The 16101-nt window shown below is 29.6% G+C and overlaps 1 protein-coding gene across 3 annotated transcripts; it reads right to left on the bottom strand.

Annotated features, from left to right (window-relative positions):
• Positions 1-255: 255 nt before the first annotated feature.
• Positions 256-12986, bottom strand: LOC133694495 (MADS-box protein JOINTLESS-like). 3 transcript variants are annotated; one of them, XM_062116029.1, is made up of 9 exons: positions 12830-12986; positions 12372-12562; positions 1822-1900; positions 1595-1656; positions 1408-1507; positions 1292-1333; positions 1004-1045; positions 760-917; positions 256-520 (listed from the first exon to the last, which is right to left on the bottom strand). In XM_062116029.1, the coding sequence occupies exons 2-9, from the start codon at positions 12551-12553 to the stop codon at positions 460-462; spliced, it is 726 nt and encodes a 241-aa protein (XP_061972013.1). In that variant the 5' UTR covers positions 12554-12562; positions 12830-12986; the 3' UTR covers positions 256-459. The 3 variants fall into 3 exon arrangements, with proteins under 3 accessions (XP_061972013.1, XP_061972014.1, XP_061972015.1); XM_062116030.1 differs by having other exon boundaries at positions 256-473; XM_062116031.1 differs by lacking the exon at positions 1292-1333.
• Between the last annotated feature and the right edge of the window lie 3115 nt (positions 12987-16101).

The raw sequence follows: 16101 nt of genomic DNA, 5'->3' as shown, positions 1-16101 counted from the left end.
TTATCACTAACATAAAATGATTGGCACCTACTTTTATCATTGGCACAAATATTTTATCAGCCTATCCATGAACATTTAAATCATTGACTAAATGACCGACCGATTTCAAATTCTCAACAAGACACTCATCAACATGTTTCCATTGATAAATTTGTTGGTGATTTTTATACTGACACACCGACAAAATATTAGGTGATTTAAATTAAAGTCCCCAATACATGTGTTGGGTTTTAGATTTCATACACACCACCTATATTGCATTTAAATGGCATAGTGGTTCATTGGGTGAAGATAGCGAATCCACGAATCCAGAATGTTTGCCAGTACGCGTCATTCTTACATTAACTCAAAACATAAATAAATACCTATATCTCAAAGGCTAAGTCGATCTTCAAGCGATCCCAGCTTTGTTCCTCGCAAGATTCTACTGGATCAGTTCATCTGCCTCCAGCTTTCAGCTTAAGATGGCCAACCTGTAAACAGTTTGAAGTTGATGCATGCAATTGAGCAATTATTCAATCTAAGAAACACAAAACACCAGTTAGTTGCCTCAATATTGAAATTATGGTATATTCAAAATGATAATTTTTCACCAAAGGAAGCTTTATAGCAAGCTTATACGAGGGGTGTGATTTAAATCATTCATTTTGTGATCATGGATCCTTTAAGGCTAAAAGGAGAAAAGGAACCTGAGAAGTGAAACGAAGAAGAAAAATTGCACGTAAATTTAGTCAATATAATACGGGTAATTAAGCTCACCCTAATTTGAGAGAGGCGTCGGAGCTATCATCCTCTACAGGAGGGCCACTGCTGCTGCAGCAAACATTGCTAGTAGACTCCGATGACATCCTTTCTTCCTGAACTGCTGTGTCTAAATCAACAAGGGCAGGTCTCTTTCCCTTACAAATGGTTGTCATCTGCATACAACTTCAAACAAAGTTATTCTTTCAATATTTAAATCTTCCAAGTAAAATTATAAGCAACTTAGGATACAAATTCTTACTTTCTGTTTCAAATGCTTATTCTCTTCCAAAAGCTGAGCTCCCTGCATTATTGGAGTAAACCAAGTAATCAAAGAATGGATGAGATACTTTGCTTATCTAAATGATTAAGAGTATATAAACAAGACTAATGGTTCGTAGCAACTACACAGAAGAACGAGTTCTTGTCTTTTTTTTCTTTTCTTTTCTTTTCTTTATAATCAAAGAATGACTTCTATCTATGTAGGACATCTCTTGATGAAGTCTTGACCAGCAAGTATCGTATACCATGAAATCAGTAACATTCTAACCTTCCTTTCAAGTGTAGATATCTCATTCATAATTCGTTCTCCCTGGAAAAAAAAAAAAACTCGTTGCAAAATAAGAATCTATACGTGGTTATGTATGGTCGTAAATGGAAACCAACCTTGGTTTCAACCACACAACAAAGTCCTACTTCAAGCACTTTTTCCAATTGCTGCAATTCCTCTATATTTAGTCCTTGAAGCTCTTCTCCTCTCATTCGCCTGCCATGCATTGAAGGAATACATCCCATTAGAACTAAATAGTAATAGATCAGTTACCACTTTGTGAAGTTCCTTACTGAATGTTACCTTAGTTGATGGCTCTTTTCAGAAACCTCCTTTCTCAGTCGCATATGATTGCTGTTTTCTAGCTATAAATAAAATCAAGAATGAAATTGCAGGTTAAGGACCAGGTATAACCTGCAGAGCTTCAAATACACCCGGACAATGCCCTTAAAATGAACAAACAGAAACACATATTTTCCATAATATTGAGGTGTTAGTCATTATGCAAAACTAATAGAAGAAGGAATTACCTGCAACTCAAGAGATGGTTGGTTTAGTTTGTCGAGGTTATTGGAGTGCAAACTATACCTCGCAAGAACATCCTTCATACTACACATAAGTGAAACAGTTAGTGCGTCATATGAAAAGCTGGTGACATTCAGAAAATGAGCAATGCAGATCATCGCCACACAAGCTGCTCATAGAGACATAGCAAGGCGATGAGGGCTTCATGAAAGGTCCAAAAGATTAATTTAACTGGAATTGAAATTCTCCATCAATTCTGCTAATAGAAAACGTAACAGACCCTGCATACTTCCTCTGTTGCAACAGAATCTCAAAAAATTCACAAATATGGATGATATCAGCAAACAATGGCCAAACAAGCAGCAGACTTGTCCGTGGGAGTCTTAACCCTAGAACACTAGGCTTGGTTCGAGTCCCTATAAAATATTTTATTTTTTCTATGGTAAAAATTATGTTGGATAATATACAGCTTGTGGTAACAAATAAAACATATACAACTGGAAAATTTTCTGGTTCACATTAGTCAAATAATTTTAAAAACATTATCACTATTCTAGGAAATAATTACAAGATCATGGGTTAAAAATTAGTTTTTCTAGCTATATTGTTTTTTTGGACAAACTTAATATATGTGATTGTGAAAAAATAATTGAATTAGATAATGAGTTTGGATTTTGTATCAAAGTTTAAGCCCTAGTCAATTATCAATTTTAACTATTATCATTTAATGTGATTGTTGAGAGTAATTTATAAAATTATTGTGAAGTCTTTAAGTTTTTGAATTTAGATATTTATTTGATGTAATATTAAATTTTTAGTGTATGTTTGAGAGTGTAGTGGAAGTTGCGTTTTAAAATGTTTTTCACTTGAAAATACATCAAAATAATATATTTTTATTTTTTAAAATTTATTTTTAACATCAGCACATCAAAACAATTCAAAAAACAAAATAAAATTAATTTGAAGCAAAAAAAATAGCAAAACAATGACAATAATAGCATTAATGATTAATGGTGAGTGGATATAAACCAATTTCAAATTTAAAAGATTTTTACTTAAAAAATAATATAAAAGCATTATAAAAGAAGGATTTTTGGTGATATTAGGACTTTACGACATTACAAATGGGGCTGATAAAACATTATAATTAATTATACAAATTTCTTAACATTGGATTTATTCATAGTGTCAGCGTATGCAGTTATGTGCATTGTGTTTATTTTTTATTTTTACTATAAAAACTAGTGAAGCAGGAGATTTTCTTTCTTTGTTTATTTTTTCTTATGAAGTTCAATAATATTATTTTATTTTTATTTACTGAGGCCTAAGACAAGTATAAATAAAATTATTTAACTTGTATTTTAAAAGGCTTGAATGAATAAAAAATAAATATTTTGAGTGTTTCCTCATGTATTCTTGGTCTTTGAGAATTATGACTTATAATAATCCCTACTATCTTTTGTTTTTTAATGTGTCAGATGATATCAAAATTCAATGTTTTCTAATAATTTTTGTTGTGTATTGTTGAAAAACCGAGATCGTAAAGTAGGACATGTTCATTGTGAAGGAGTATAGTTTTCTATTGAGGAGATTCTACCTCAAGAAAATTACTTTCAAGAACTAATGATAATTAAGGATTTATAAAGGTAGGTTGTGGATTTGAGTAGTTGTTTAGCGGATCAGGATCTCAAGATTTTTAAGTTTGATGGTCATAACTCCACATCTAGATTTAAGAACCCACATCACAAGCATAAGCGTGTTCAAGATGATCACCATGAAGACCAGGGTTTTCGAGAGACTCCGAGTTTGCAAGTATTTCAATTTAGTTTGTTCTTTTATTTCTCAAGAGTTGTCCAATTATCCTGTAAGCTAAGGGATTTATCAATTGATTTTATGAGATAGAACGAATCTTTAAGTGCACGGAGGTTTTGAAGATGAAGGTGAAGTTGATCACCACCAAATTGAGAGGTTATCCCTCTATGAGGTGGAAGCAATTGAAGCAACCTTGTACGAGACAGGATTAGCCCAAGATTTCGGGAGAAGATGAAGAAGATGTAAGACCACTTTATACCTTTGAAGTACACTTAAACCTTGAATTCTTCGACGAGACTATTTCAACAATACAAGCGCAGTAAAGCAACCAGCATGCATTTATCATGGTGTTTTGGAGATCAACGGCAATTTACAAGTTTCTATACCTACTTGAGACCCTTTATCATCAAACTCAAACGTGACAAAAGGAAGCAACAAGCTGAAAACTACAATAGAAACGAACTGGATATCAAGGTAGAAAAGAGTGAACTTTAGTGATCCTATTTATAAAAAGATAAATGTGAATTGGTATTCTCCATCAATTTATAATATTTATTTTGATGATAATTATAGCATAAACAATGACAATAATAGCATTAATGATATTATCAATGTGATGAGGTGTGTCCATACCTGCAACATGGTAGGTGCACCACGAGATATTGTCCCACATGGCTTCCAGTGGGTTTTGTCCCTTAAAAGACGTCTCGCAATGGTTTCTCATTAACAAGCTAAAGATTAAATGCTAAGAGAACATGGAAGGTGTTCAACAAGAAAAAAATTAATTTAAAAGAAGTGGATCATTTTGATTACAAGTTTACTATTTTCACAAAGATAAATTTGTTAAAGGATTATATGATAACAACATATGTTGATGAAACAAGTTTGAGGTTCGCAATTTATTACTCTAGAAGCCAAATAAAGAGAAATAATTTATCAAATGGTTTTTTATATAAAATTTAATATGAAAGGACCTACGCTAATATATAAAATTATAATACACTTGAAGTGAAGAATGAAAAGGAGAAGAGTTTTGATTAGATATCCACGAGATTAAAGTAAAAACAATTTGAACTAGAAAACAAGTTCTTTCTAACTTAAGGAGATTGGTGTATAAGCTATTTTTTATTTATTTTTTCTTATTCAATTTAGGAAATTTATTTTCCTTAATTATTTTTTATTTAGTTTAAAAATTATTCATATTTTGGATTATATTTTTCTTATTCAGTTTGTCTAAGACTAATATAAATAGAATTATCTAGCTTATATTTTAATAGAGACTTGGAAGAATATTTTGAATGTTTTCTTATAATTATATATTTTTTATTTTTAAGAATTTTAATTTATAATAAATTTCATCATCCTTGATTTCCAATTACATCGGATCATGTGGCATTAATAGTTTTACTTTGAAATGCATTGTTTACGTGCATATTCATTTCCATATCAAATACAATTGAACTACAAAAGAACCGGGGGAGTCGTGGACACGATGGATGCGGACGTAACAAGACTTGCACCCCGTTGAGTACACAAGCTTTAAAAGATAAATGAGGAAGCAGATAGGGGATTCAAGAGAACATCACAAAAACCCAAAGCTATTTCGCACGTAAGCTATGAAAATCATTTAATAGGACGCTGTTTACCTTTATTAACCTTTTTATAAGTGAAATTGAATTAAGGAAAGCTATAGGGAACTTCCATCATATTAATTATTATAGTTCCATATCATTAAGTCCTATTCTTTATTCAGATACACAATCCCTGATTCACAAGGAAAAATTGAAAAACCTGGTTTGTTTTATATTGTTTCCAATAAACTGTCGTTTCTTATCAAAAGCAAAGAACAAGGAAACGTTAATCACCCCAGGTTATTACTCTGTTCAATGTTTCACCATTGTAACATAAATTGCAGCCTCTAAATTAAGTAGTTTCTAAAAATAATAATTATTATTATTAAACGAAAAAAAAAACAAGCAAAGGTTCTCTAACACGTACAAAGAATTAACCACTGAAAAAGAAATTATGACCCTCATCATCGGAAAAAAACAATTAAATCTTTGAACATTTTGTTCCTGCTAAACATTTAATTTGGGTTTGAATTGTTCTTAGAATTTAAAAGGATTGAACTTGGAGGTATGGAAACCTTCAACCCCTTCCTTTCCAGTTGGTAAAAGGATTAGTTCCCTTCGGCCTTTACCCTCGTCTCCCTCAAACGTGTATAAAATTTCACTTGACAGTCCTCACGTGCATGCTATGGTCTCACTAATAGTTTAGAAGGCCAGCCTAATTGAAACGTGACTACCTAATTGGAAATATGAAGGTGGTCTCCAATGCTATACCTTTTCACAAAAGCAACAATTGTGTTTTCTCAATCCATTACCAATCAGGGTTTTACAATTTATGTCTTGCTATTGTAAGGTTGAGTGCAGAGAGTGAAGAGTTTCTCCAAAATTCACACACTGCCGTTTCCTCCCATCTTAACCCATAAAAGTAAGATTTTATAATTCCATATGCATTTACTTTTGATGCTAAGTTTTACAAGGATATATTTGTTATGAGAATAGAGGAGTTGAAAATTTACCCTTGCAATTTTTCATTCCCTTTATCCCATGTTAGCACACTTTTTAAAGAACATGAAGGTTAACATTTAACCCCCAAGCAATGTTAAACTAACTAGGGAGTGGAGAGTGAAGGATTGTTTAAGGAGATAAAATTTGAATTTTTTATTTAAATTTTTTCTTATCTTACCTCCTTAATACTTTTCATTTAAATTTTTCACTCCTAATCAAACATAACCTAAGATACATAAAATATGAAGTATTTCCTTATGAGGACAACCTTTCACCGAAACCAACTATAAATAAAAAACCACAACCTCATCTCTCTAGTGTTATTCCTACTCCAGGGGTGATTTCGGCTTACTTAGAAACACTAAATTTCGAAAAAGAAAAAGAAAAAAAGATAGAATGTAGAGTTTTCATTATCCGGGAATGTTTTCCTTTTTTAAAAAAAAAAAAAAAACTCTTGATATGTTGAGTTTATTTTTTAAAAACAGTGTTGTAGTTTTCAATTTTTTTTATTTATTCCACAAAAATTATGTATGAAAAATTAAGAAAACATGCTTTCTGAATAAAAGGTTTTAGAATAGAGAACAAGGGTTTTGTATGGCTTATATTTAAATTGATAAAAGAATTGTATATAAAAAAATAAGGTGATAAAAACAAGGCTCTTTGTTTTTAACAGTGAAGAACTTTAAAAAACAATTTTTTGATGCTTTTCAATTTTCTAAAGAATTAGAAGAACAAAAAAAAACATATTTATAAAAAAACATTCATTTTCAAATGCCTTCTCTATAATTCTCCATTTTCTAAAAAAACTATAACAATTTCCACAAGAAAAGATAAAATATTTCTAAAAGCTAACTTTTTCTCCAAAGGAATTACTTTTTCAATATTAAAAAATGAATTCTTACAGTGCTTTTATTTTTTATGTTTTGATTAATTCTCAGTTGCAACACTTGTAGAAATCATACATTTGTTGGAATGTTGAATTCGAATAGCAATGTTTCCATGGAATGATTTAGTAGTAATAATCATATATAAACAAAATCATTTAGAAAGAGTGGTTAACTAAACCCTAAAACAAGTTGTTTACGCACATTTGCTTTGTGAAAAGGTTTTCCATGGTAACAGTGAAAAAGTTTTGACGTTTTATTAGAAAATTGGAGCATCTTTCTGATACTTGCAAACCAAAAGCCATGAAATATGTCATGACTTTGAAAAGATAGATCAGCTTCGACCTTCTGTCCATTGACGAGGACGTTGTGCTTTCAATTGTTCTTTCCCTAGAAAAACAGCAATCACTAGAATTTACCCATTCGTAATTGAAAATTTGCATGCCCGAGAAACAAAAAGGAGACCACGAACATACTCACAACATGTAATTTCAACAAAATTAAAGTTTTTGTAACATTTTTTTCATTTTTTAATCACATACGAAATACTTAGATATATTGTTTTAATATTTTTTAAATTTGCTTTTAAAATTATAATGATGTTTTATTTAGAAAACAATGCGTGCAATTGAAAATCATGTTTTCATTGAAACAATCTAGAAACGTATTAATACAAAAATAGAATTCGGATTGAAGATACACAATTTTTCTACTTGTTTGGAATTAGAAAAAAAATTTAATCTTATTGTTGCTGCCTTCTATTAAGCAAATGCGCTCCTAATAAAAAACAATTATGATATTTTTAATAGTATTATGATTTGTTTATGATAATATTATCAACTACTTTATGAATAATTATTTTTCAACCCAATATGTGAAATCTTAATGATAATTTTCTCATTAATATTGAATGAGAATATAATATATATTTTTTCTTGATTTTTTCATTATAAATTTTTTATATATTTTTTTCAAGTTTATTGTTCTCTTTTTTTAAATAGTCAGAGAGATGATTGATTATGATTTTTTAAAATAGAACTTGCTTTCATGATCATAACGAGTTTCTTTCTGTCTAAAAAATAGCACTTTCATAAAAAAAAAATGTCTTCATCAAAACTAAAAAAGAAAATACATGCATATGAAAATTTAGTTTTTTATTAAAAATATATGCCCTTTTACATTTATTTAAAATTAATATAGTTTCTCCAAACTTATTTTTATGTTGTTTTTTATTCAATTAACTACGTTGTAATGTGAAAACAATTTTTTTAATAAAAATATTATATGAATCAGAAGACAATTTAGATAAAAAAAATACATGTCTCCTCAATAATTTTATTCGTTATCTTTCCTGCAAATATTTATTTTTATAATTATTTAATTGATTAAAATACAAGTTTTAGAAAACAAGGCTATTAAACTCGCCCAACCTATGGCTTGGATCAATAAAAAAATTGTCATCGTATCAATATTTTTTTATAAAAAAAAAGTTAAATCAACTTTGTTTTTAATATATTTTTTCTCAAAAAAATAAAATCAAGTTTTTACCAGGTTGATTAAGCGGATTCACATACTAAGTCAACAAGTCAAGTTTTCACCGGATCGATTGATTCACAGGTCCAGCTACTAAGTCAATTGGGCCATGTTTGGTCTGCTCTCAAAAGGTTTGCAGTAAAACTTGAATACGTTTAGTGACCGGGTTAACGAGTCACTGCAATGACTCACCATGCTTGACTAAATTTAACAATATTGTTAAAAAGATTATTGCAATAGCGCAGAGGAAACTGGCTAGTATTAGCTAATTTTGATTCACTTTTTTGACACAGTTCCTTGGATTTTATTAACTGAAGTATCCAAAATTCCCAGTACTTAAGCTCAAATATTTCTATTTCTTTCCTACATAGTCCTTAGTCAAGAACGGGACGAGGTCTAAGGTCAAAGATGTCATAGCATCCCAAACTTTGAGAAAGTTTATAATTTAATTAATCCTAAAATTTGGAAGATCTTTTTAATTACATCCTTAAAATTAAGATTTACTTTTTAGAAAACATGTATTTTGCATTAACCTAAAATTATGTATTATATGTAAAATTAACCATTCAACTTGATACTCTGCTTTATGTAAATATTTGAGTTGCTTGATTTTCCTCATGTTTTTTTTTTCTCTTATGTAAATAGACACTAGCATCTCTTTTTGCTAGATTTCCATTAGTTTAAATGGTTCTCTAGCCTTATTTAAAATCCACTCGATTATCATTAAAAATATATATATTTAAAACCATTCACTCGTTATTTATTTTTAAGCTTATGCTAAGGTTTTTCATGTTGAGAACTCGCACTTAAAAAATTCTAATCTCGCTGGTGCCTTCAATGAATGAGTTAAACCACAAAGTTTGTGAACATGACCATTTACGTCAGAATCAACTTATAATTCCTCTCCAAAGGAACACTACTGGAGTACGTGCACTTCCACTGCTCCAACCTAAAAGTCTCAAAAGGAATTTAGACACAACAGGAAGGCCTGCCATCCTTATGTCATCTAGGGGTGAGCAAAAAAATTAAAAAACCAATTAAACCAAGATAACCAGAAAAACATAACCAAAAAAACCGAACTGTAAAAAAAAACCGATTATACCAATTAGAAAAAATAAAAAAAATCGGTTCAATTCGGTTTTGGTTTTAAAAGGCTAAAACCGAACCAGTTCAAATAGAAATAAAAAAACCCAGTACTATAAATACCTTCCAAACTCATCTACAGTTCTACATTTCAGTCTCTTCTTCTAACCTAGCCCCCCCTCTTGATCAAATCTTCATCTCTTCTCTATTCTCTCCCATCCACAGTTCTACATTTCAGTCTCTTCTTCTAACCTAGCAAACCTAGCTGCCGCCCCCCTACTCCCTCTTGATCAAATCTTCATCTCTATTCTCTCCTATCTACAGATCTGCTTTGTAGTTTCTTCTTCTAAACCCTAGCAAATCCAGCCGCCACCCCCTTCCATCTTGTTCAATCTCTTGATCAGATCTTCATATCTCCCATCTATAGATCTACTTTTTAGTTTGTTCTTCCAACCCTAGCAAACCCAACCACCGCCCCACTCCCTCTTGTTCAATCTCTCGATCAAATCTTCATCTCTCAATCTTTATGTCTCTAAATCAAAACTAGCAGTCGCTCCTTCAAGTTCTTTGTCTCTCCAGGTTGGATGAGAAATTTGATGTTGTTTATTCTCTTTTCTAAATTGTTTTTTTTTTCTTTTTAGTTTTTATCAATTTATATTAACCTATTTTGCTAAACTTTTCAGGTGAACTATTCATATGCACTTTTAATGTCCATGCTTGCGCACCTCAATAATTGGTTTTTTTCTTTACAGTTTCTTCTCGCTTGGTTTTTGAGAAAATACAAACAATAAAATGTTGAAGGCATATGGTTTACTTAACAATAATATTAAAATAGCAGCATCTTTCCTTTTGTTTTGTTTTTGTGAGTGCTGGGAGAGAGACAGTTGATGCGTTTTATTTCAATTTCAAGGACTCCTGCAGATTGTATTTTTTTAGTTTTATAAGAGGCATTGTTTTCTTGGTTTAAGCCTATTGTTTTCAAGATCTTAATCATTTTCCATGTTATTTACGTATAATTTTATTTTGGATTTTGATTAGAGTTGATTGGTTTGAGAAAACCACTGGGTGCAAATTAAAAGATATTTCTCCTGCCATTTGAGATAAATTCTGGTAAAGGAAAGTTAAACAATGAATATAGGTTTTTTTATATCAATTACAAGCCTTTTAAATGACCCCATCAAAATTCATAAAAAAGCCAAAAAAATTATACTGGTTTTTCCGGTTTTTCCCTTCAATTAACCAAACCGAAACTGGTCTATTTGAACCGGTTTTAGTTTGGTTTTGATTTAAAAAAAAAAAAATTTGTTTGGTTATTTTTTTAGATGAAAACCGGACCAAACCGAAAATGCTCACCCTTAATGTCATCTAAGATTTGAAGGCCCTCTCCACGACCGCAGAAAACTTTTTAATAAAGGTGGTTGATTAACAACTACTGGAACAAAACTGGCGTTTGTATTTTGGTACAATAATCCACTGTATCATTGCTAGCCTTGATGTTTATCATAGTATTTTTGCTGAAGACCAATGTAATCATCATTGAAACACATACGTACCTTGTAGACCATCATTTTATGGTAACAGCTCACCGTCCATTATCTCACTTGGAACCAATCCCACCAAAATATCTTCCTCCAAACTCCTTGAAGCCTAGCTATCTATCTTTACCAATTTAAACTTTTAACTTCCACAAAAACCGATGTAACTTTTAACTTCCATAAATCTTGGCTGTCACTTAATTAGCATCTCATATTTAATTACTTAAATGTTTTTCGAGATTTTTAATGACCTAATTCAAAGGGAACTACTGTTAAAAAAAGGAGAGGGTTGGTTTCAGTTGTTTATTTTAGTTTAAGAGGAAAACAATTAATTCCCATGTTAACAACAGATCACATTCAACAAAAACCTCCAAATTTAATGAATTTTAGCTTATCATATGCTGTCGATATATAATTGATCTTTAAGGAAGCAAGATTAGAGACTTAGCGATATATAGTTCCGAACCTTTTTCCCATGTTACACACCTTGGAAAAATATAATAAGGCAGAATAATTAATTAATACAACGACACACAGACAGCTGCACATAAACCCAGCAAGATTACATCAATGAAAATTAATAAATTCTAAAAAGCACAGAACCGCAACTTCGGAGAGAGGATTTCACGTGAAAGAAAAGAATATCCCAGAAATGAAGTGTTTCTTGACTATTATTTTTTTCTCAAAGAGAAATGAAGTAAAGAATTTGTGTTAAGACATGTAAAGTTGGATGTGCTTATATAGTCTTTGAAGGAGGTAAGGCTTACCTATTTATCAGAGGTACAGGAAACTATACCGCAAGGGATCTTGATTCCTTCCTCACTATCGAATTACTGGATTTTTAAAAGTCCATAAAATTAAATAGACGGGTATAAATTTATGTTTATATACGAGGTTTCAAAGCCACAGCAAAATTAACAAATATGCCTGTAAGATCATACAGTCCTAAAACAGGAGTAGAATCTAAAAAATCCTCTATGCCTCTCTCTCTTTCTCTCTCACACAAACTCTAATGATTACACTCACACCAGCACATAAACACACAGTAAACAAGGGAGAGAGTCCACAAGGATAAGACATACATTAAATCAAATACAAGGGGATCTCCGTCTTTAAAGGTAAAAAAATGCAGTACCTGGAGCTGGAATACTCAAAGAGCTTGCCAGTAGCAGAAAAAATGATGACAGCAACCTCAACATCACAAAGAACAGAAAGCTCTTCAGCTTTCTTTAGAAGTCCTCGCCTCCTCTTTGAGAAGGTCACTTGTCTTGCAGCCACGTTGTCAATCTTCTTGATCTTGATCTTCTCTCTAGCCATTATCCTCTCCTTTAAAAAGAAAAAAAAAAACAACATTGACATTGTCCTTACAAACAAGAACGAACATATGAAATGACATGGAAACAAAGCTAAGAAAAGTGGGTTTTTGCTAATTTAATACGAGAATTTAGCAGAAACCCTAGCGAGAAGACCCAGTTCAGATCCAAGCAAAGACGCCCAAAAAAAATAAAAATGAAAGACGGACCAATCTTGGCTCATGAACATGCAAAAGAACTGAAATAAGTGACATGGATTGATTGACTTTCACTTGTTTACCTTCTTAGGAGCTGACTTGAGTTAGGTCTGATCAGAGGAATCAAAAAGCTTCCAATTTCAGAAAGTAAAACAAACACCAGAAAAAATGAAAGAGAGAGAAAAAGGAATAATAGGGTGTTTTGTGTTCGAGAAAGGAAAGGTTATCTTCCCTTTTATAGCTAAACAAGAATATTTTATTATCTTCTGTTTGTGACATTTACTTTTTTAAAATAAAATACTCCTCCTTACAAGTTTAAAGTCAGATATAATAATAAACTATGAGATTAAATGCTATAGCTGTTATTAATTTATAAAATAAATATATTTAATAGAATTATAATTGTGAATTAATACTAGATAAATAATAGAAACTAAAAATAAAATAGAGTTAATATTTCATTATGAAAAAAAAGTTGTGTTGATGATAAAAAAACTTAAAGACTAAACAAATAATTTATAACAATTCACAGTATTTTGTGAAGAAAGATACAATGATTTCGCTATATGATTTAGCTTTTTTATTAATAAAAAGCAAAAAAAATTACAAAGCTAAATTCTCTACCAACTTACTATTAAAAAAATCGACAAATATAATTTTGAAAGAAAAAAAACATGAGAAAAAATGTTGTAGCAATTGACAATGTCTTGTCAGGAAAACTACAATGATTTTTCCAATAAAATCGACAAAGATAATTTTTAAAAAAATCATAAAAAATTAAATTATTTTGAGAAATATTGTAGCAATCCATGTGTTTTGTGAGGAAAACAACAATATTTCCCTATATGATTTAGTTTTATTGTAATTATAATTCTTAACCAACTCAATATTAAAAACAAATCAATAAAAATAATTTTGGAAAAAATCATAAAAAAATAATGTGGGAAAACACTGCAACAATTCATAGTGTTTTAAAGAAAAAAATTACAAAGCTAAATTCTCAATCAGCTCAATATTAAAAAAAAATCGACATAGATAATTTTTTAAAAAATATATAACAAAAACAATCAGGAAAAAAAAATTATGTTGGAAACACTATAACAATTCACAGTGTTTTGTGTTTTGTGAGAAAAGCTACAGTGCTTCCCCCACATGATTTAACCTTATTTGTAATCACTTATAATTGTAATTCTCAACTAGCTTAATATAAAAAAAAAATTGACAAAGATAATTTTGAAAAATCATAAGAAAAAAAACCATTTGTAGAGACACTGTAGCAATCTACAGTGTTTTATGAGGAAAGTTATAGTGTTTTCCTCACATGATTAAACTTTATTACAAAGTTAAATTCTAACCAACTCAATATTAAAAAAATAAAATCGATAAAGATAATTTTGAAAAAAAATATTACAAAAAAAGAAAACACGAAAAAAACTGGAAAAAAAAACTATGTGAGGAAAAACTGTATCAATCCATAGTGTTTTGTGAGGAAAGTTACAGTGTTTTTCCCACTTGATTTAGCCTTACTTGTATTTACTTGTAATTGTATTTTTTTAACCAATTTAATATTTAAAAAATAAAATTGACAAAAACAATTTTAGAAAAAAAACAAAAAATCCATGTGGGAAAAAATAATTGTAGCAATCCACAATAATTCGCGAGGAAAGCTATAGTGTTTTCCTCACATATTATAACTGTAATTCTTAACCAGCTCAATATTAAAAAATAAAATAAAAAAAGATAATTTTAGAGAAAATCATAAAAAAACAAAAACAAAAAAAATCGCGTGGAGAAATAATGTAGAAATCAATAATGTTTTAAAGAAAAAAATTACAAAACTAAATTATCAATCAGCTCAATAATAAAAAAATAAAATCGACAAATATAATTTTAAAAAATAAAAATAAATAAAATAGAAAAATCATGTGGAAAAATACCGTAGCAATCTGCAGTATTTTAAAGGAAAAAAAATATAAAGTAAATTTTTTAACTAGCTCAATAATTAAGAATTAAAATTCACAAAGATAATTTAAAAAAACAAAAAAAAATATTGTAAGAAAAAAAAAGAAAGTAATACATTGAAAATGAAAAAAAATAAAAAAATAAAAAAAAATATATTGTTGATTACTATTGTAATCTATAGTGTAATGAGTGTGAGTGAATAATAATTTCTCCACGTCTTTTAACTTTATGCATAATTAAATAATAAAAATAAATAAATAATTTAAACAATTTTTGTCTAGGATTCGCAAATTCTACGAACCAAATAAATTGGTTTTTTTTATCTACTGATTTAATAAACGGAAGACGAAGGCCGCTCTAAAAATAGATTTTTTTTTTCATTCCTTCTATCAAAATTTGAGATGAAATATAAAATCAGAGGTTTGTTGTTTTTTTGGACGATCTCTTTCCGTACAAAGATGGCCTTTCTGCAATCACGTCATGGTTAGTCTAATAAATTACCCTCTTTTCCCTCTCGCTATTACCGAATACCTCTTATTTTATTGCGATCAATTGGTATAATATCAACAATGATTCTTTATAAATTCATAAGTATCTACTTTTAAGATTTTTTCCATTGTAAATGGGTATTTTTACTGTAATAATTTACCGTGAAATATCTATTTTACTCTTCACAAAAGCAAACAATGCACTTTCTACAAGGGTAAAATAAACATTTCAAATTGATTTGATCATTATTAAATTTATTGGAATTATATCAATCTTTTTATTTTAAAACAATGCAATAACTAAAATAATATTGGAGGCAAGAAAAAAATATGAATTACTGTTCAGAGACTTTCTAAACATTTTCAATGTTTAAATTATTTAAATGTTCTCGTAAGCCAAAAAATTAAAACTTCAACATAAGGGATTTTCAATTTTTTAGTCTTGTTTTATTTTTTGTTATTTTCATCTTAACTAAGGTATAATTTGATATTTTAGTAAATATAAAAATATTAATAAAAAAGTGGTTGGCGTGCCAATAAATGAGTGTTGCTTTCGCTCTTTAGGTAGCGTGTGCTACTTTCTCCATCGGTATAACACCACCTTATATGGTGACACTAGATACACGTCAACGTTTTTTTCTCGGTGGTTCAACGTTGGTGTGCAGAGAAGTGACAATTGAGTTTCAGTAGGCTTTTATCTTTTCCTTCATTTTTCTCTTTTCTTCTTGCTAAAGTATGATATTGTCCTATCAATAACTTTTTTTATCCACTTTGATCCTTATTTTTTTAATTACTATTTGTTTTTTTTATCTTATTTTAATTTCTATTCTCTTCTCCTTGCTCAAATCATTTGGTTTGATTTTATTTTTATATCAAGTTTGGTCTTTATTCTTTTAATTTTCTTA

The sequence above is a fragment of the Populus nigra genome, chromosome 5 (genome assembly GCF_951802175.1).
Source record: "Populus nigra chromosome 5, ddPopNigr1.1, whole genome shotgun sequence".
In the NCBI taxonomy this organism is placed as follows: Eukaryota; Viridiplantae; Streptophyta; class Magnoliopsida; order Malpighiales; family Salicaceae; genus Populus; species Populus nigra.
The sequence above is the reverse complement of the archived record's forward strand: the minus strand, read 5'-3'. Positions and strand labels throughout refer to the sequence as shown.

Coding starts and splice junctions, on each gene's coding strand:
- LOC133694495 (XM_062116029.1), bottom strand. CDS start 12,553: ATGGCTAGAGAGAAGATCAAGATCAAGAAGATTGACAACGTGGCTGCA. Junction 1,657..1,821: donor AACCATCTCTTGAGTTGCAG/GTAATTCCTTCT, acceptor TTTTATTTATAG/CTAGAAAACAGCAATCATAT. Junction 1,334..1,407: donor GTTGTGTGGTTGAAACCAAG/GTTGGTTTCCAT, acceptor TTTTTTTTCCAG/GGAGAACGAATTATGAATGA.